At 51.3% G+C, this 17,613-nt stretch overlaps 5 protein-coding genes and 1 non-coding gene across 6 annotated transcripts; 3 read left to right on the top strand and 3 right to left on the bottom strand.

Moving 5' to 3' along the window:
* Positions 1-378: 378 nt before the first annotated feature.
* BCR38DRAFT_372877 (glucose sorbosone dehydrogenase) lies at positions 379-2,530 on the bottom strand. The gene is made up of 4 exons (XM_040857301.1): positions 2,185-2,530; positions 1,936-2,060; positions 1,135-1,879; positions 379-1,083 (listed from the first exon to the last, which is right to left on the bottom strand). Exons 1-4 carry the CDS (start codon positions 2,369-2,371, stop codon positions 620-622), a joined length of 1,521 nt encoding a protein of 506 aa, XP_040713306.1. The 5' UTR covers positions 2,372-2,530; the 3' UTR covers positions 379-619.
* Positions 2,531-3,651: 1,121 nt separating this feature from the next.
* BCR38DRAFT_439649 (nuclear pore complex, component sec13) lies at positions 3,652-5,067 on the bottom strand. Its single transcript, XM_040860647.1, has 3 exons — positions 4,815-5,067; positions 4,598-4,713; positions 3,652-4,542 (listed from the first exon to the last, which is right to left on the bottom strand). The coding sequence occupies exons 1-3, from the start codon at positions 4,854-4,856 to the stop codon at positions 3,795-3,797; spliced, it is 906 nt and encodes a 301-aa protein (XP_040713307.1). The 5' UTR covers positions 4,857-5,067; the 3' UTR covers positions 3,652-3,794.
* A 1,023-nt stretch (positions 5,068-6,090) lies between these two features.
* BCR38DRAFT_29979 (uncharacterized protein) lies at positions 6,091-8,074 on the top strand. The gene is made up of 4 exons (XM_040854540.1): positions 6,091-6,400; positions 6,469-6,670; positions 6,727-6,810; positions 6,869-8,074. Exons 1-4 carry the CDS (start codon positions 6,398-6,400, stop codon positions 7,987-7,989), a joined length of 1,410 nt encoding a protein of 469 aa, XP_040713308.1. The 5' UTR covers positions 6,091-6,397; the 3' UTR covers positions 7,990-8,074.
* Positions 8,075-9,956: 1,882 nt separating this feature from the next.
* On the top strand, positions 9,957-12,315 carry BCR38DRAFT_395955 (enolase C-terminal domain-like protein). Its single transcript, XM_040857640.1, has 2 exons — positions 9,957-10,563; positions 10,681-12,315. Exons 1-2 carry the CDS (start codon positions 10,408-10,410, stop codon positions 11,875-11,877), a joined length of 1,353 nt encoding a protein of 450 aa, XP_040713309.1. The 5' UTR covers positions 9,957-10,407; the 3' UTR covers positions 11,878-12,315.
* A 1,540-nt stretch (positions 12,316-13,855) lies between these two features.
* On the bottom strand, positions 13,856-13,958 carry BCR38DRAFT_t250. The gene has a single exon. It is a non-coding gene; the product is annotated as a tRNA-Thr (tRNA).
* Positions 13,959-16,252: 2,294 nt separating this feature from the next.
* Positions 16,253-17,470, top strand: BCR38DRAFT_411122 (uncharacterized protein; the record flags this gene model as incomplete). Its single annotated transcript, XM_040858540.1, has 1 exon — positions 16,253-17,470. One exon carries the CDS (start codon positions 16,253-16,255, stop codon positions 17,468-17,470), a length of 1,218 nt encoding a protein of 405 aa, XP_040713310.1.
* Between the last annotated feature and the right edge of the window lie 143 nt (positions 17,471-17,613).

A 17,613-nucleotide genomic window follows, 5' to 3' on the forward strand; every position in this document is an offset into this window, starting at 1 on the left:
CTCAAGTATCAACAAGCGATTTCTCTGAGACGCGGGAGTTTTTACCGGTATTTGCGTACCTCACAAAATCTCACCTTGTAAGCTGAGTAAAAGGCATGAGCATGACTACACTGCACAAATGCTGCCTTGGGGTGGGGACAGGAAGCTCGTGGGAGAAATTGGCGACGTTGACCAGCACTAGAAGATGCCAAGCATGCAACAGGGCTTGTAGGATGACCTCGGGCGAACGATCGAGGTGAGTAAAGTCATGCGGCTAACGACGTTCCTCGCGAACATACCAAAGCTCCCGTGTGTACTGAACCACCTGTTCGCTGAGGGATGTGTAAATATTCTTCCCGAATAAGTATCGAAAGTAATACAAGTTTAGATTCCTTCGTGATTGATAGTAAAGATGTAGTGCAATGCTCATTCATTCATTCACAGCATGCGGATACATTGTGTAATAACGCATTGGCTTCAGGTACTCACGAAGCAATGCCTCACCCTTGCACCCCCTAAACGTATACTTAGCGGGATATCCCAGCTACGACTTGACAAAATATCTTCTCCCCTCGTTCAGACCAAGCCCCAGACGTATGTCTGAACTGTTGCTCGAACCCTACTAGCTTACTAAAACCCTCTAAGCCCTGCGCGCACGGGGTTCCACAACAGGAAATGCAGCCCAGGCCCCGAGTCCGGTCACAAAGCAGGCCAAAGCCGTCAGACCGAACCCCCATCCTGCTCCCTCACCACCTCCACCACCGTACCCGACGTATGCTCTTGGGCCTATGCCGTGCCCGGCACTGCTGCTATCAGTTGCCGAAGGCATCCCTGAGGACGTAGTCGGAGATGGTCCACCCAAAGCCGTGATCTCAGCTTTGGCCATAATGTAAATCTCACCTGTCGTGTCAGAGCTCATATACACCCGGCCCAAAGTGTCAATAGCGAGGCCGACGGGGCGGAAGCAGCTGTCTGGGCAGGCGCTATTGTCGGCGTTGGAGAGCATGTCGGCAGTACTTTCCGTCGAGGTGAAGGGCGCGACGGGCTGACCGTTGGCAAATTGGATACTCGAGACTTTGTAGCCGGATGGGTTGTCACGGTCCCCTGGTTATTGTTGGTCGCCATGTTTGTGCTAGGGTATTTCGGACAACTTACAGCTTCCATGAAAAGTGACATATGCTTCAGTTCCGTTCGAGTTGAAGGTCATATCCAGTGGTGCCATATGAGCCTGGAACGTCAGTCGGGGTGCAACTCTGGTCTCGCTACAGGTCGTGTCATTCAGAGTGGCGTTCTGCTCCTGTGAGAATTGGCTGCCGACGCCCATGCTCCCGACATCCGGGATATCGGTATCCCAGAGAGCGTAGCAATCGGGATACCCGTAGTTGCCGCCCTGGTTATCCGTAGACCCATTCAAGAACCCGTGAAAGTTCATCTCCTCACCTGGATTGTCCTGGTGGATATCTGTACCATCGCGGGTGATCTGATCGACCGAGTTCTCCACACTGAAGATGCCTCCAGTGATCGGTTCCTCGGCCACACCGACCGAATTCCGTAGACCCCAGCCTAGCATAGTCCCTTCGGAAGCGTAGTCATAAGGCGTATTGGGGAGATTGCTCATGTTGAAGGCCCGAATCTGGGAAACACCAGTTGAGCGATCTCTGGCGCGGTCATCGACGTTGTCGCCGCTGCCCTTAGATACGAGTAACATGCCAGGTTGCTTTGAGGACATGAGCAGAGTCCTGGTTACATGGCCGTTGCCGTTCACGTTCATGTTTTGAACAACGGTTCGCTGATCACCGAGGGAACCGGATGAGGCATTGTAGGCCCAGGCGTAGACCTTGTCAGTTGAGGAAGCAAACAGCGTCTTGCCGTCATTGGAGAGAGCAATTCCATGGTTGAGCTGTGAGGGGGGTCAGTTAATGTAGCTTCAAGTCGCATGTTCGCGCGGGAATTTACATCTTGAAACTCAGTAACGCTCTTTGTCTCCGCAATCGACAAGCAGGCTTCGTTATCAACCTGGTGGAAAATCAGACGTCGAATTCCGACCCCTCTTTCAACAACCAGCAGGTTGTCGTTGTCATCTGTCGAACTCTTGGTATTAGCAAATATTACTCAAAGCCTATCAAAGCCTATAGTATAAGACCAATATGGACTGGTATGGCGAGGGGAACAGCACAGCAAGAATAACAAGAGGGAGATTCTCACCAAATATGATGCCTCGCGGTTTATTGAGATTGTTCGCAATGAGTTGAGCAACCCATCCGCTTCCCACCACAGGCGGCGGGTACGCCGGCTTCAAGACGTTGTTACAGCTAGCATACTGCTGCGCCCTGGTTCCTGCCGCGTAGAGCAGAACTACAACGATGGCACCGTGTATCCTCGTCCGCCTCATGGCTACAATGGTAATACGACGAGCAAAGATGGGCAATTTATTCTCGTTCCTTGTTAGAATTTCCCAATTGACTTAGATTGTCGTCAGGAATTTGTGGCAGATATATATCTGCAGTATTTTAGGTTGATTGGTAGTCGGCTCTTCGGCTCAGGTGAATGGCGTAATCCAGGTTTCAACATCTAAGACATTCGTCTTCTTGTGTGAGGACCTGTTGGTTCCTTCCAACTTCGAGAAGTTGACCAATATGGGCCCTCCGTCCCTGACAAAACAAATTAGTACCGTCTTGTACAGAGAGGGAGACAGAGGAGAGAAGAGGAAGCGAGCAGCCCGAGTGTAAGTGCAACCCAAGTTAGTGAGTATCTGTGGATGCGTGTAGTTCTCCTCACCCGCACGTAGGCTTCAGGATGGACTTCGTCATCGTCTTGGCCACACCTTCACTTTCCTTAGAAGAAAGACTCGAATCAGAACATTACCACAACTGGGCAAGTTCAACGCTTGGCCTTTTGGTCTTCTTCCCCAAGCTACAGTGTTCAGCCCCGGGGTTAGCATTTGAAACACTGTCTTAGTTGCCGATTGGAGGATCTAGGTAGGCCAAGAACGGATGTACTTGCATTCATTTAGATCTGCATACAACCGTGGACCCGACCACATCATAATAAGTTATGACTGCAGTATGAAACATCTACGTTGATCATTACCCCAGGATTTCAACCGTCGAATTGATTGATGTCGAAACGAACCCAATGACAGGATGCGTTGTGGTGGACCCCGGATCTCCGGATAGATGCGCGCTTGCTCGAGTCTGAGGCTGGCAGTCCCCGGGGGAAGGGCGGTCGGGGTTGGAGGGGAAGACTTGGGAGGGTTGATATCAAGGTCAAGCCTAAAGTGTGGATCTGGGTTTGGACTTCGTACTACCTATAAACCTGACCTAGATGTACCTACATGTAGGGCTAAACAGCTGGACTATTTAGACTTCAATACCATGAAACTATAGCACCGCATCGGCCTCTAGGTTCAATTCATAGCGGTCGACTTATACATGCTTCCTGCAGATCGATTGACGACCAGGGCTGATATAGCAACTGTTTATGGTCATAATATCTCTGTTAGCCCTATGCTCCTATAATCCTACAGTGTCTTGTGCATGCTTTTGGCCAGATTTTAGAAGTCAGTCCCGGCTTTTGATGTCACGTTGAAAAGACGCTTACGGCCCCGAGTCTTCTAATGATGGCTCTAATAAAAAAAGGCGCCTTTAGTGCCCTGAACTCGCAGCCCAAACACCGTAATGTGAGTGACAAAGAGGCCCATGTGTGGTCTAGACAGGGGAGCCCCGAAGCAGGTGTGAATATGCTAGATTCCTGTGTTCATTTATTTTCTGCCCCACCTTTTTGGAGCAGCTATGCTGTCATACTACTTTGACAAATTATTCCTCCATGTTCTTTACACACTCCCACTCGCCTCTTAGGTTCTCCTTCCACAGGGACACCTTGTTGCCGCCGCTAACAGCCAACACGTTGCCGGAAAGACTCCAACTGACTCTCCAAACCACATCGTCAAAGTTAAGCACCTTGCACGCCCATCCTCCCTGACCCGTACTATCACTCGTCCAGATGCGAACCGTCTTGTCTTGCGATGCCGAGGCAATATAGCTCTTTTGTAGCACTGTGGGACTCCAAGCAACGTCTCTGACCCAGTCTGTGTGACCAGTCAATGGTTCCTGCTCTTGCTTGTAACCCTGCGAGGCGTGGTCATATGTCCAGATCTTTAGTAAGTTGTCACATCCGCCCGTCACGAAGCGGCGTTGGCTGGAGGCACCCTGAGCTGGCGGCGACGAAGATATGATGCTACCAGGTGTCGTAGCAGGGGCCCACGAAACCGAGTTCACCCCCAGGCCATGGGCGGCAAATGTGACGTGCTGGAAGTTGTTGTCCTTAAATTCGAGAACGGATACGTGACCGTCAGACGAGGCGCAGGCCAGTAGGCATCCGGATTCGTGCGGTGCCCATGACACCATGTTGACCGAGGCCTTGTGGAGTTCGAAGTTGAAGATCTTCTGCCATTGGTTCGATTGCTCGCGCCAGATGAGCACCTTGCCGTCGTAACCTGCCGAGGCCAGGATATTGCCGTACTTGGGATGCGCCCATGATACGCACCAGACCGCGCCTTCGTGACTGTATGCTACAGTGTCAGTGATGCCGGCCGAGGGCGGGTTGGAGCTCACCGTACGCTTTCAATGTTTCGGTTAGTCGTTGCGTTTCGCCCTCAATCTCGAAGATCTTTATCGTCTTGTCGGAGGAGCAGGTTGCCAAGCGGCGGCCGTAGTAATCAAGTACCGCATCGTGCTGGGGCGCGTCAGTGAAGACTCTCATGATGGGCTCGATTATGGCAGCCAGCCGTTTTGCCTTGGCGTGCGCAACTTGAGGATGATATAAGGATAACTTACGATCATGTCATCGTGGCCGGAATTCGAGATTACCTGCGCCATAATGGATGTGCAGTGGCCGGAAGGTATCTAGGGAGAGAGATCCACGTGTGTCTTTGCCTAATGATTTACGTGGATGTGAGCTCCAACAAGGTGTCCACTGCAACGTCAAGCTGAGGTTGCTACAGCCAAACGTACCTGCAGCCAGCACTGGAAACGCTGCCAACGGAAAAACCCGGAATAATGCTAGTCCGTACCGACGCGGCTCCCAGTGGGATGACAGGGATTTGCTTTACTGCAGACACAAGGCGAGTCAAAACATTTTCAAATTTAAATATTTGAATTATTTTGAAGCTTTCGGCTAGTCAACGTGCTGACACTTACAGAAATTTTTTTAATTGGTACTGAGTCCTACTACTGTGTAGGTTAGAACAGTTCATCAAAGAATTGCTGTTGCCCAAAGGCAGTTACGGCTGCCCAGAAGCCTTCCGCATACAGGTGGGGGCCGTTCCTGCCTGCCCCCTGTACCATGACCGCACTGGGGTCCTTTGTCCATCCCCCGCATGTGATCGGTGTTCGGGCCCCGGCTATTGTAGGCAAGGTGAATATCGTCATCCGAGGGCAATGGGTAATTCGCGATTGCTTCTTTTTAATATCGTGACCATTGTTGTCGCAATGGCCACACTGCCATACGGTAAGTTCGGCATGGATCCAGCATACAGAATACTTGTGTAATATACGTTTTTTTTTAGATACCTCACCTACTTTGTCAAGTTCTTTTTGTTGTTGCGGGACCTGGGCACCTCATGAGTCCGAGGTTGGACCTTCGTTTGAGGTCACCCCAAGATTTGAGCACATAATCCCACGCGCAGCTCTCTTGAACTTCTTCTCACATCCAGAGAATATTGTCAAGCATATTTCTCAATTGTGATATTATTTCTATTCCACCTCAACAAGCAGGCTTCTCGACCGAGCTGAGCAAGCTCCTCCAGGCTTCACCTTTGCCTTACTTCACCACAACACCAAACACATCGTCGATCAACCCTTGAACGACCGGCATCATGGAACAGAACAGCATGTGCGGTCCGTCGAATCCTTCGAAGGATTTGGCGGCGCACCTTCAATCCGGCGGTCGATCGCAAGAGGCTGCGCGCATGTTCAATACGCCCACTGGGCAACAGGTTCGTTGTATTTGCTTGCCCTTACTCGTACGCTGCAGCTGCACTGACTCATGACCTAGGGATTCCGAGAGAACCAATCTTTCCGAGCGGCCAGTGCCACGAACCCTTCGCGGCCCTCATACTACGGTGCTACCAGCGACAGTGACTTCGGTGCATATATGAGCGGCTCCTTCGGCCAGCCAGGTCCCAGTATCGGCCAACAGGGCCACCATGCCCACGATGTTAGCTTGAGCAAATATAGTGTCAGCAATGACCTGGGCGCTGCAGGCTATAATGGCCAGTTTGCCGATTGGCAGGCGCAGAACATGCCTATGAATTACCTTAGTGCCAATTCGCCCCAGCAGCCTGGTGTTGGAGTTCAAGGTCCTGTTCATGGTCAACCTGGTCAACCTGGTCAACCAGGTCAATCTGGAACGCTGAATCATGGTAAGAATCAACATCTCAACGTCACTGTTACGAAATGCGTCGTGTTAGCTAACAGAATACTCACCCAGAAGGAGCCGGCTTTCCTCAGCCAGGCGCATTTGGTCCAATTCAAAGCCCATTCTCGGGTCAACCTGCTCCTCACTTTGGTAAAGTTCTCAACCCCCTTATTGTGCAATGATTCTTCTGGCTCACGCCACATTCAAGCAGGTGGGAATTTTCCTCCGCCCAGCGCATTTGCTCCAGGTCAAATACCAATTCCTGGCCCATATGGTAAGACCCCTAAATACCAACGGAATCTGTGGTTTTGGCTCACATATCACACACAGGAACGTTTCCCCCGCCTGGTTCATTTGCTCCACTTCAAGGCCACTTCCTGGGCCAACCTGGATTTCCAGCCCCTGGTCAATATCGTAGGCTTACAACCCCAATTACGTGAATGGATGCAGTCGGCTCACATTACCATCGCAGAACCTAACCTTCATGGTCAAATGTCTCCCTCGGGACTCTATGATTCCGGTCTTTCCAATCCGCAGGTTTTGAGCGAACTCGTTCAGAATCAACCTTCATCCCAGGAATCGCAGGCAGATCTTTATGCTTCGGGCATCCATCAACAAGCTTCCCCCACCGTTGTGACTGGCCAATCTTCTGAGCATAATGGTCAGAATCAGCTCCCACAGCCCCAGATGGGTTCTGCACCTCAAGGACAGTGTTTAGGCCTTGACACATATCGATATGCCACCTTGGCTCAAGCTGAGGCGGATTTTGATGCCGAGTTGTATGCTTGGATGAACGGGAATGCTGCAACTGAAGAGCCGCAGGCTAACGTACAGGCCGACCGCGGAAGCAACGTGACGGATCCAACAGAACCCATAGGCAGGGACATAGACGGGCTTAAGAAGATCATTGAAGGTGATCGAGATGCTCTCACGGCTGCCAGACGTGACGTGGCGGCTGGAAATCTCACGGGACTCGAAGCGCAAGCTCTAGAGGTCTTTGAACAAAACGCAGAGGCTGAAACGACCGCTGAACGTGACTGGGTGGCTCAAACAATTGCCGAAAGGGACCTTGAAACTCTCCAGCTGGCTCGTCTGAGTCTGTCGGACGATGCCTCCAAGATTGCTGAGAAGGCACTAGCTGGTGCTATGGACGAGTCACTACTGGCTAGTCAAGTTGAACGCGCTCAGGCTACTTCTAAGGGCGATAAAGAGCAGGCTAATGAAGCCGAGCAAGCTCAGACTGACTCTATGCGAGATTCTGAACTTGCTGCTGTTGCCGGACAGCTGCTGGCAAACGTTGAGGATAACACCTCGGAGAAATTCAAGAACTCGAAGTTTCTAGAATTGATGAGACGTCTCCAGAGCCAGGAAGTTGTGGCTCACGACAACGATTTCGTTGAGGCCTCTTCTGTTCCTGCTCTGGCACCGCGCTCTGGACTTGCACCCACGTCCAGTGTTGGATCTCACGTCACTGGCTCGAGAACTGGTCCTCCGCTGACCCTCCAGCAGAACCCCGGACAGCAGGCTTCCTCCCCGGTTACCCCCAAGACCGTCACCGTTAAGGACGTTGATGAGGGCCAGGATGAGAAGTAGTTGTTGGCTATCATACTCGAGGCTCTCTATCAACCAAAGCACTGCTGAGATGCTTTCGGATGGCGGAAATGTGTCGCCGTCACTGTCTATTTTCACCTCAGTACACCTATTCCCTGGTGCTTGCGTTTTTGAACAGGCACACCACCAACACTACTGTACCGACTTCTGGTCTACCTATTCATCACCACGTTCGCCTTACTAGCCCTGATCTCGGGATCCGACTGGTAACCCACCGAAAGACACCTCCGATCATCGCGGTTTAGCATTTGGGTTTCCTGCATTCCGTATTCTGTATTTTGCATGCTGCATATTATATAATGCAGGCAAGGCATTATGGCTAGGACAGCCAGCAGCATTGAGCGTTCCCTGGCGACACCACGGAGACGATTTGCATTTGAGGTCCACCTAGCTCGCCCTCTCCCAGGAAACTTGCGTTGCATGTGGATATAACGATGCCATTTGGACGAATGTTGACAGAGGCATAGGGAGAAAAGAAGAAGAACTCGGTGGCAAGGATATGGCTGGTTATGATACCACTGTTGATTGGTACTCTAATTATACTGATTTTCTGATGTGATATGTGTTCTTGTGTGCTTCCAATCTTGGAAATGATATCCTTGCTGATTTGGAAGTTGAGCACGACGGTTTTGGTAACTTCCTAGAAAACCTTGACATTATTGACCATACTGGCCGTGGATGACAGTTCAGACTTGTTCCTGATACGACACTCTTTGCTTGGGATGACGACATATGGATATCCTCAACTCGGTTATATGTTTCTTGCATGAGCAATGCTTGTGAAGCGTCATTTAATTATTTGATGGCTTGGGCAAAGCCATTGTTGTCTTTGGGTAATACCGGTTGTGCTTGTGGTATTTACGTGTGCCTACCACGGATGTTTGGGACACAATCGCCTGCTTTCTGGGTCTAGTGGCAAGCAACAGTGTGATGAAGCAAAGATGACGGCATGTCCTCCTGTATCTCCAAGTATTTATTCATTTGGATCCACGTAGGCTTGGGGTGAATAGTCAATATTATTAAAAAGCTGGAGTTCCCTCCCTTAGTCATGGTTTGTATGGGATGGTGGTACTTACATAGGTTTCCTTGTGTAATATAAGCAATATGTCCCTGTCTAGTCCTGGAAAATCTTATGAAGGTATCACTAGAAATGCTATATAACGTACTGAACTTGTAGAAGGTGCTCGTCGTCAACCTTCGTATCTTTCGATTTTCTCCTTTGTACCCTCCCCCTTCGCCCAACTCCTACGATTAGCTTGGAGTCTCGTAGATGTTGATACAAGGGAGTACCTCCTCCTGAACCGAATATGAAGCAACTACTCGTCACTGCTAGTGGCCATGCTTAAGGAAAAATTTCCCGTCTCTGGACGAGTTTCTGGAGGAATTTCTCTACAAACCACTTTCCCCCTCAAGATTAGGTACCTAGAGAACCCCCTGTATACCATCTAAGTCTAGACTAGGTTCCTAGACATGCTGCATAATTTCGCCGAGAGAAGACCGGTTGCAGCAGATCAATAGACTCCATTGACTTTCCCAATTGCAATGTTCCAAAGAAAAGCGTGTTGCGCGAAGCCAAAATGATAGGTGACAAGTTCAGTGAAGTAGGCCATATCATTCCATGGAATGTCTAAGGGGCAATCGGTGGGACGACGGAAGTCATTGGAATCTATCTATTTTCGAACAGTCCACAAGTACCTCTGATGCAGGAGTGTTCCTGCCGTTCCTGCCGAGTTCTCGTACTGTGCAGTTCAGCTCTACCATTCGGAGGTGACTTTGAGACGGAGAAAAATGACAGAGAAAAATAGGGAAGAAACCGTCAAATCACAGCTGTCCGTAGCAGCAGTAAGAATTCATCAGGCGATCCGGCTTCAGACTACCTCGATAATAAATCTGGAACTCAGGTCGTAGTCACTCTAGTGTAAAACTAGAACCTCGCCGACTTCCGTGATGGCATTCTAGAGTACTGCGAGGGTATATTCCGGTCGGCGCTTCCCTGTAAAATGGATATTGACTATACCGAGGCGAGTTTTTCCATCAATCAGGGGCCGCGGGAAATATTCTACCACTTACTATGTAGCCGCCGAGTCAATCACAAGCCGAGTTCACTCCCCCCTCTAGTCTTCAGGGGTCTCCACCAGGCTAACCCCACGATAGCGGAATCCACTAGGGTGGGATGCCCCTCCTCATCGTGTTATGAAGGGATGTGCGGTTTGCAGGTGGAATCTCGTTGGAAATTCGTGCTGTATATAATTCATCCGGGTTTACCTGTTTTTTGTTTTCAATTGACTTGTTGAGCTTCTCGGTCTGTTCTTGACTTATAAGACAAACTGCTTTAGACCTGGCATAGGCCTTCAAGTTTGCTGTTTAGTTCTAGTAGAAGTTGCTTGACACAAGCCCAAGATGCCTGAAATCACCATCACAGGCTGGTCGACGCGGGACGTGCGGTTTCCCACGTCTTTGGACAAGACGGGATCTGATGCCATGAACGCGGCAGGTGACTACTCGGCGGCATACTGCATCTTACAGACGGACTCGGATTTCTCGGGCCATGGCATGGTACGTTTTTCTGCTTCTCTGTTGTCTCCTGTCTTGTGTGCTTGGCAAACCTGCGGCTGAAAGCCACACTTCAACTACTTCAGCGGTTATAACTAACATCTCTCCTCTCTCCCATAGACCTTCACCATCGGCCGTGGTAACGACATCGTCTGCGCCGCCATCAACCACCTCGGTGACCGCATCAAAGGCCGGACCCTCTCGTCCCTAACCTCAAACTGGGGTAAGACATGGCGGTATCTAGTTGCCGACTCGCAATTGCGGTGGATCGGCCCAGAAAAGGGCGTTATCCACCTCGCCCTGGGCGCCGTCGTCAACGCCATCTGGGACCTGTGGGCGAAGGTGCTGGGCAAGCCCGTGTGGCGCATTGTGGCCGACATGACGCCCGAGGAGTTTGTGTCGTGCATCGACTTCCGCTACATCACCGATGCTATCACTCCCGACGAGGCCATCGCCATGCTCAAGGAGAGCGAGGGCGGCAAGGCCGACCGTATCCAGGATGCACTTAGAAGCCGAGCCGTGCCGGCGTACACGACTAGTGCCGGGTGGTTGGGTTACGGCGAGGACAAGATGAAGGGGCTGCTGGAGGAAACGCTGAGCGCAGGGTACAAGCACTTCAAGCTGAAAGTCGGGACGAGCCTCGAGGCGGACCGCAAGAGGCTGAGTATTGCTCGGGAGGTCATTGGCTACGACAAAGGCAATGTCCTCATGGTGGACGCGAACCAGGTCTGGAGCGTGCCCGAGGCCATCGAGTACATGAAGAAGCTGGCCGACTTCAAGCCGTGGTTCATCGAGGAGCCCACGTCGCCCGACGATATCCTGGGCCACAAGGCCGTGCGGGATGCCCTGAAGCCCTACGGTATCGGGGTTGCCACGGGCGAGATGTGCCAGAATCGTGTTATTTTCAAGCAGCTGCTCATGTGCGGTGCCATCGATGTCTGCCAGATTGACGCGTGCCGCATGGGTGGTGTAAATGAGGTCTTGGCGGTGCTGTTGATGGCCAAAAAGTACAATGTGCCCATCGTGCCACATTCGGGCGGCGTTGGTCTGCCTGAGTATACTCAACATTTGAGCACCATCGACTATGTTGTCGTGAGTGGAAAGCTGTCGGTGCTGGAGTATGTGGACCATTTACATGAGCATTTCTTGCACCCTTCTGTCATCAAGGATGGGTACTACCAGACCCCGACCGAGGCGGGGTACAGTGTTGAGATGAAGGCCGCCAGCATGGATCAGTTCTCATACCCCGGCGAGGAGGGAGTGAGTTGGTGGAAGAGCGATGAGGCGAAACCCATTTTGGAGGGCGAAAAGTATTAAGTGTGCTGTGTCGGTTGACAATGATGACCATCGAAGAAAGGGGGGTCGGAGTGAAAGGTACGTCCGGCCGGAGGGCAACGTTGGCATCCTCTTAGCACATCGCCCCGGGAGGAGGTTGTTGCTATTCTGTATAAAATATTGTATGGTTCTTGGATAGAGCTTCGGAAAGGGGTCCGATCGAAATTGTCGTGCCGCGGGGAAACGATGGCATCCCGTACGGGCAGAGCTGGAAAAGCCTGCCGTCCACTATTGTACCTTACATACCACGATATCTGAGAATGCGTAAAATGGGGGTCTGGTCCGCTTAAACCAGTCCACAGGACAACGATGGCATCCTGCACAGAAATTAGGCTCTCCCATCATATCATAGAACGAGACCCACGAAGTCCAACTGAAACCTGAAGACCAAGCTGGTGGCGTGTGAGCTTCTTCCAAAAGGTGAAATAACATTTTTATTATTATTAAATACGCCGTAGGCTCGAAGCCCCCGGTACCTCTGCTAGTACTCCCGTATGTCAAACCGTGCCCTAATGGCTGGACTAAATACATACGCTGCGTCGTCCGTTCGCCCTATTGGCGACTGCGTTGCGTCCACTACCATACTACGTTGGTTCTCAACCTACCAACAAAGTCCCCCCTGAGAAGATCGATGCTATCTGGGCCTTGAAGCTGTCCGACCCGTCCCTAGCAGCCACCTTACAATAGTCCCACTAACTACTGGTTCTCCTGTTGCCGTTGCGAGGTCTCTGCGAGAGTATAGTGGCCGTGGTGCGATGGCGGCCCGTAATCGTTCCCTCGGTCCTTCCAACAGCCCGCAAAAGAGGATTACGTGCTCTGCCGTCTCAGGGGCGTCGCCACAGCGGCATAGCGGCGAGTACACGCCAAAAGCCCCTGTCTTGAATAAGAAGGCTGCTAGTCCTATTTTTTCCGTCCTGATCTGGCACAGCATAGACGCCTCCAGTCGGTTCAGGCCGAAATACCTGCCCCCTTTCGGTATCTGCATCGAAGGGCCCTCCGGTTCCTCAGCGATAGCGCGTCGCTGGCGATCGTGATGCTCTGCTCCGGTGAGCCATCTCTTCCTCCAGTGGCCGAGGAGGGCAGCCGGGACCTCCTTTTCCTCACTCATCCACTCGGAGCCCCGGGCCTCCTTCTCCATAGTGTACCCTGCCGGTCGGAGTAGCCGCGACGCCTGCTTCCTCTTCGCCGGCCTATCCTGCCGGAGTATATGTGACGCTTTAGCGCTCGCGCTGCGAAGCAGATTTCTCTTCCCGCTAAGCCGTAGCCGTTCTTCAAACTTAGCAGCCCGGGCACTAAGAGGTGAAATAATAAAATAATATTAAATACGCCGTAGGTGTTAACCCTCGGTACCTCTACAAGTACTCCCTTAAGGGGCTATAGATGATATAGCGGGCCCTTAAGCCGCGTCGGGCGGTTATACAGGTAAACTTGTAGCCAAACGACTACTAAACCTCCTGTCCCTCCCTAAGTCTGTGCTACAACCCCTGCCTGAACTACCGATAAGCGTGGTAATGTGGCACTTAAATTCGTCCTCAGGGGTGGGATGCTGCTGATGTGCAGAAGATGCTCGACTATTTTTTTGTCGCGACAAGTCGTAGTATCTGCTAATTGGGGTTCTCGTCGAGCGTATACATCTCAACCATACGCTCAAGTGGATAGACCGTAACGTGGTCTAGACGCTCGCAAGAATCGCGGCGAGGGGGCGTGCTGCGCGCCTTCTATCGTGAGGGGACGGGTTCGCCGACGAGCGTTATCGGATAGGCGAGGTCCGATAAGGGGTCGGATTAACGATTCGAATTCTGGACCGGCTGTCGAGTTATATTCCGCCGACGTAGTGCTTGACGGTCGACTGGCTAGGATGCTCGTAATCCTAAACTGCACCAATCTCCCTATTATCGCTAGGTAGGCGAAGTCAACAAGGTGGGCAGCGCGCCGTAAGGGTTGACTAAACCCCCTTGTGTGTCAGCTGCGGGATTCGAACCCGCGACTCGTCACCAACCCAAGTGGGCGAGGCTCAAATCGGGACTTATCTACCAGCGAAGTGACCAACTACACCAGCCGACTAGAGGTGAAATAACAAATCATGGAGCGGGTTTATGCTGGTCTCTCAACACCTTCTGCAAATGCGTACATAGCCCCTGAGATTTCTAGTCATCAAATTGTTAGAGAGCGAAAGCTTCAACACAAGTCTTCACAAAGCATAACCACTGCGGGAAGTCTACCAACACCGACCGCGCCGCATGCACATTCAACCACCGTCTCAAATCCTTGGTGCTCTTCCCCTTCGATTTGTCCTGCTGAACAGCCTGGACCTTGCACATGACGGCCGGAACGAACGCAAGTGCGCGACCGCGAACGCCACTCCTGCCAGATACCAACTCCAGGCTGCAGTAGCGTTCGGCTCGCGACGGGAGTACTTGACAAGCCGAAGGCAATGGAGGTGGGGTGCACGGTGAGAATGACCAACAAGCCTCGTTTAAATAGAGCGTTCAAATTGGAGGGCAGAAACTCATTGGACCTTTGGCGTATTTGGGGGCGTAAGAAGAGATTGAGGAAGATATACTGGTCGACTGAGAACATGAGGCCCGCCGTGGACGTTATGACGGGAGCTACCCGCAGTGGGCCATTGGGTCGACGAATTATCTAGACGCCGTTTTTGAAGGATGGAGAGGGTCGATTGGTTTGGTGAGGTCTGGTAAGAATCAATGAAATTCTCATTCAACTTTTTTTGTATTAGTATAGAAGTTTACATTTGGCTTCGTTATGTTGTCATTATGAAATAGCTATTGGAGTTTGAGGTTCAGCGGGTTCGACCCAGACACAGGAGCGGTACAAAACGGAAGGCACAGCCTAGCACAATATCAAACCACGATTTGTTCAACGAAAGAAGCCTTCCAGCTAACAATCCTCCTGCAAGACAAAGGAGCGAAAGAAAACATGGCCATAACTCAACAAAAGCAAGGTACGCGTCAGTTAAGGAAGCCCCATCTATCATCCTTCTCAGTCCCGAGTTAGTTGTACAGTAATCACGACCCGCGAAATGCGCTTCGCCGGGGCGGGTCAATCAATGCCCCCAACGGCTTTGCTGCTTCTTTCTTACCTGCATCTGCATGCCTTACCGCCCTTCGAAGCCGGGGATCGCTGGTCGAAAATCTTTTCTCTACTTCCATGAGACTTCTGCCGACGGCTTGCATTGGCATTATCCACGAGCACAGAGCCACTTTAAAGTCGCAACCGGTCAGTGTTCGGATCATCTGATGAACTCACCTCAGTTCCGTAGTTGACGTGATGGCCTCAAGCTTTCTCGGTCCTACGCTGCTATAAACTATGCGCTGCAAGTCTCGGCCTACTTTGACGATGGGTTACTCCTTCCAAAAGTCGTTGTGTAGCCTTTTCGTGTTGGGGAAGTAAATAACGTCGACTTCAAAAGGTAGGGTAGGGTGAGAACTAGTCACTGCATACTCACAGGGCTGACGTCTACCACATTTTCTCAACATCATCTAGTAACTTGATGATGCCTGTCATCGCAGAGTATGACATCAGCTGAAGTCCGTGATGTTGCATGGCCAGATACCATAGTAAGCCTTCTCCAATGTGAAAACAAGAGGGGCTACCTTGCCTTTTGCGGAGACCGTGGTCTTTTCAGCGGCGCTGAACTCTGCTACGCAATGCAACATTGCTCGTCGAAACACGTTCAGATGATGGGTAGCTCGGCAACATCCCTCGAAATTTTTCAGCAATAGTGTGTAGAGCAGCGCAAGCGCCTCTACCGCCATACTAGCTGTCAGCTCAGAGTTCAACACTGCGGTTTCTTGCACAAGTGTGTCGATTAAGTCTGATATTGCAGTTATCCGAGTCCTCCGAAATATCATTAATTCCAAGTTCTCTAGGCTACAGGACGCCGTTGTAGACCTTCGGCACGGCATCGTCTATCATCCACTCAGGTGGAACGATGGAAAGTTGGATCACCGCTGATCCGGGGCACACCTTTAGATTCTTTGGGTTGCCAGGCTCTTACCCAACTTAAGACCTTGTCAAATTGGCTGTCGCATGGGTCATGTTGATACGCCTGCAGAGGACACTATGTATGTCGGGCGCTCCCTGCACTTGTTATGCCAACCCTGTTTTCGCACTGGCTCATCCTTGGTCGCCACGATATATCCCCACGTCATAGTTACTTGGGATACTGGTGCGTCGCGCCAGATTATAATATCGTAACCGAGTCAAGCACCCAACTTAGTCGCTGGCACTGGCTTGTCATTCTGCCATATAGTATTCATTCTGCGCCACTCATGTATCATTCAAGTTCGAGTTCTTCGACAGTCTACGGACCCAATATTGAAGTATACGACCAATCATGAATGCGTACCAACCCATCGTGAAGCCGGAAGGCAAGAGACTCAGGCGCAAGTTACAGAAAATCGGTAGTCCACATCGCAATTCTCAGGGAACTCCGGAAACCACCCAAAGAAACCAGGCGAATGCTGGGCGCGCGGGAACTCCTTGTCCTTACTCGCGGACGTCAAGATCCAACAATGTCGACGCAGATGGGACGTCACTACAACCACAACTGTTACCGCCTGATCTCAGCGACCCCAAATGGCTTGATTTTGTTCGGAAGAGCGCATACATCGGCAATGAATCCGACACTTTACGTTTGCGGGCCAAAGAGTCGCCTCCGCGGCGGATGGAGGTCATACCGGAGGTGATTCCCGAGCTTGCGCATCTGAGCATCCATAACGAGGATCAATCGCGCAAGTCTTCTGACAATTCCTTCACGGAAACCGTGTATTACTCCTCCAGCTCAACGCCTGTATCTACCATTTCGATGCGACGCTACGCAAAGACGCCCGTCTTTCGTATCGGCCAACTAGAGGACGTTTCGTCACAACGTCCGCTCAAGCCACACAAGGTACCAAGCGTGGAACTCATCGCAGAGTCATACCGGGCATTACTGGATTCGCGTTGCTCTGTATTCTCGGACAAATATATGACACCAAAATCTTATGAAGAGCAGACTAGACCGGACTCGAGGCGACAACGCCGCGGTGATGACGTGACACCAGACGCTGCGCTCGAGGACCCAGCGACACCAAAGTCGAACATGGGATCACCGACATCGTCTGACGACGGCACTTTAATCGGATTTGAGGAGGACGCCATCTACTTCAAGCCATCTCCCTCCTCCTCGCCATTACGGCAGGACTCCCGCCGGTCATCCAGGAGACCCTTGTCCGTCGCCACATTGGACAACCCCGGTCTGGGTATATGCGTCGACCTTCTGACCAGGGAGTTGTCTTCAGCGGTTAGCGGAAATCCACTGCGGCCAAGCGACGAGACGTCCGCGCTGCAAATATGGGTCATGATCGAGGCATATGAGAGGCTGCATGATAAAATTAAAGATATGGGACTCGATGCACCACAGGCCAATTCTATGGAAGCAATGTTTGACACCTGGTTAAGGGGGCTTTACGCGGTTCATGATAAGATGACGGGGAATGATAAGCAGGGGAGTGATAGTGAGAGTGATTATGGGGATGCTCAAAGCTTTAAAAACGAGGTTTTGATACCATGATCTCGTGCCATTTGTTGGAAATAGGATTGGGTTCGTATAGAGCGGCGTTGGGTATTTTGGGAGGAGGTTGGTGGGTAATACGATACCATTGATCAAGGTTTGGGTTGCAAGGAGTTATGATAGGGACCTTATGTCGCAGTCCA

This window comes from Pseudomassariella vexata, assembly GCF_002105095.1.
Source record: "Pseudomassariella vexata strain CBS 129021 chromosome Unknown BCR38scaffold_10, whole genome shotgun sequence".
NCBI classification, from domain to species: domain Eukaryota; kingdom Fungi; phylum Ascomycota; class Sordariomycetes; order Amphisphaeriales; family Pseudomassariaceae; genus Pseudomassariella; species Pseudomassariella vexata.

Bases quoted from the DNA above. Each gene is read 5' to 3' on its own strand.
- BCR38DRAFT_395955 (XM_040857640.1), top strand. From the start codon at position 10,408: ATGCCTGAAATCACCATCACAGGCTGGTCGACGCGGGACGTGCGGTTT. The intron at 10,564-10,680 runs GTACGTTTTTCT...TCTCTCCCATAG, and splicing joins ATTTCTCGGGCCATGGCATG to ACCTTCACCATCGGCCGTGG.
- BCR38DRAFT_29979 (XM_040854540.1), top strand. The intron at 6,671-6,726 runs GTAAGACCCCTA...TATCACACACAG, and splicing joins ACCAATTCCTGGCCCATATG to GAACGTTTCCCCCGCCTGGT. The intron at 6,811-6,868 runs GTAGGCTTACAA...TTACCATCGCAG, and splicing joins TCCAGCCCCTGGTCAATATC to AACCTAACCTTCATGGTCAA.
- BCR38DRAFT_439649 (XM_040860647.1), bottom strand. From the start codon at position 4,856: ATGGCGCAGGTAATCTCGAATTCCGGCCACGATGACATGATC. The intron at 4,714-4,814 runs GTAAGTTATCCT...GACGCGCCCCAG, and splicing joins CCGGCCACGATGACATGATC to CACGATGCGGTACTTGATTA. The intron at 4,543-4,597 runs GTACGGTGAGCT...TGTAGCATACAG, and splicing joins CTAACCGAAACATTGAAAGC to TCACGAAGGCGCGGTCTGGT.
- BCR38DRAFT_372877 (XM_040857301.1), bottom strand. From the start codon at position 2,371: ATGAGGCGGACGAGGATACACGGTGCCATCGTTGTAGTTCTGCTCTAC. The intron at 1,880-1,935 runs GTAAATTCCCGC...CCCCCCTCACAG, and splicing joins GCGTTACTGAGTTTCAAGAT to CTCAACCATGGAATTGCTCT. The intron at 1,084-1,134 runs GTAAGTTGTCCG...AACAATAACCAG, and splicing joins TGTCACTTTTCATGGAAGCT to GGGACCGTGACAACCCATCC.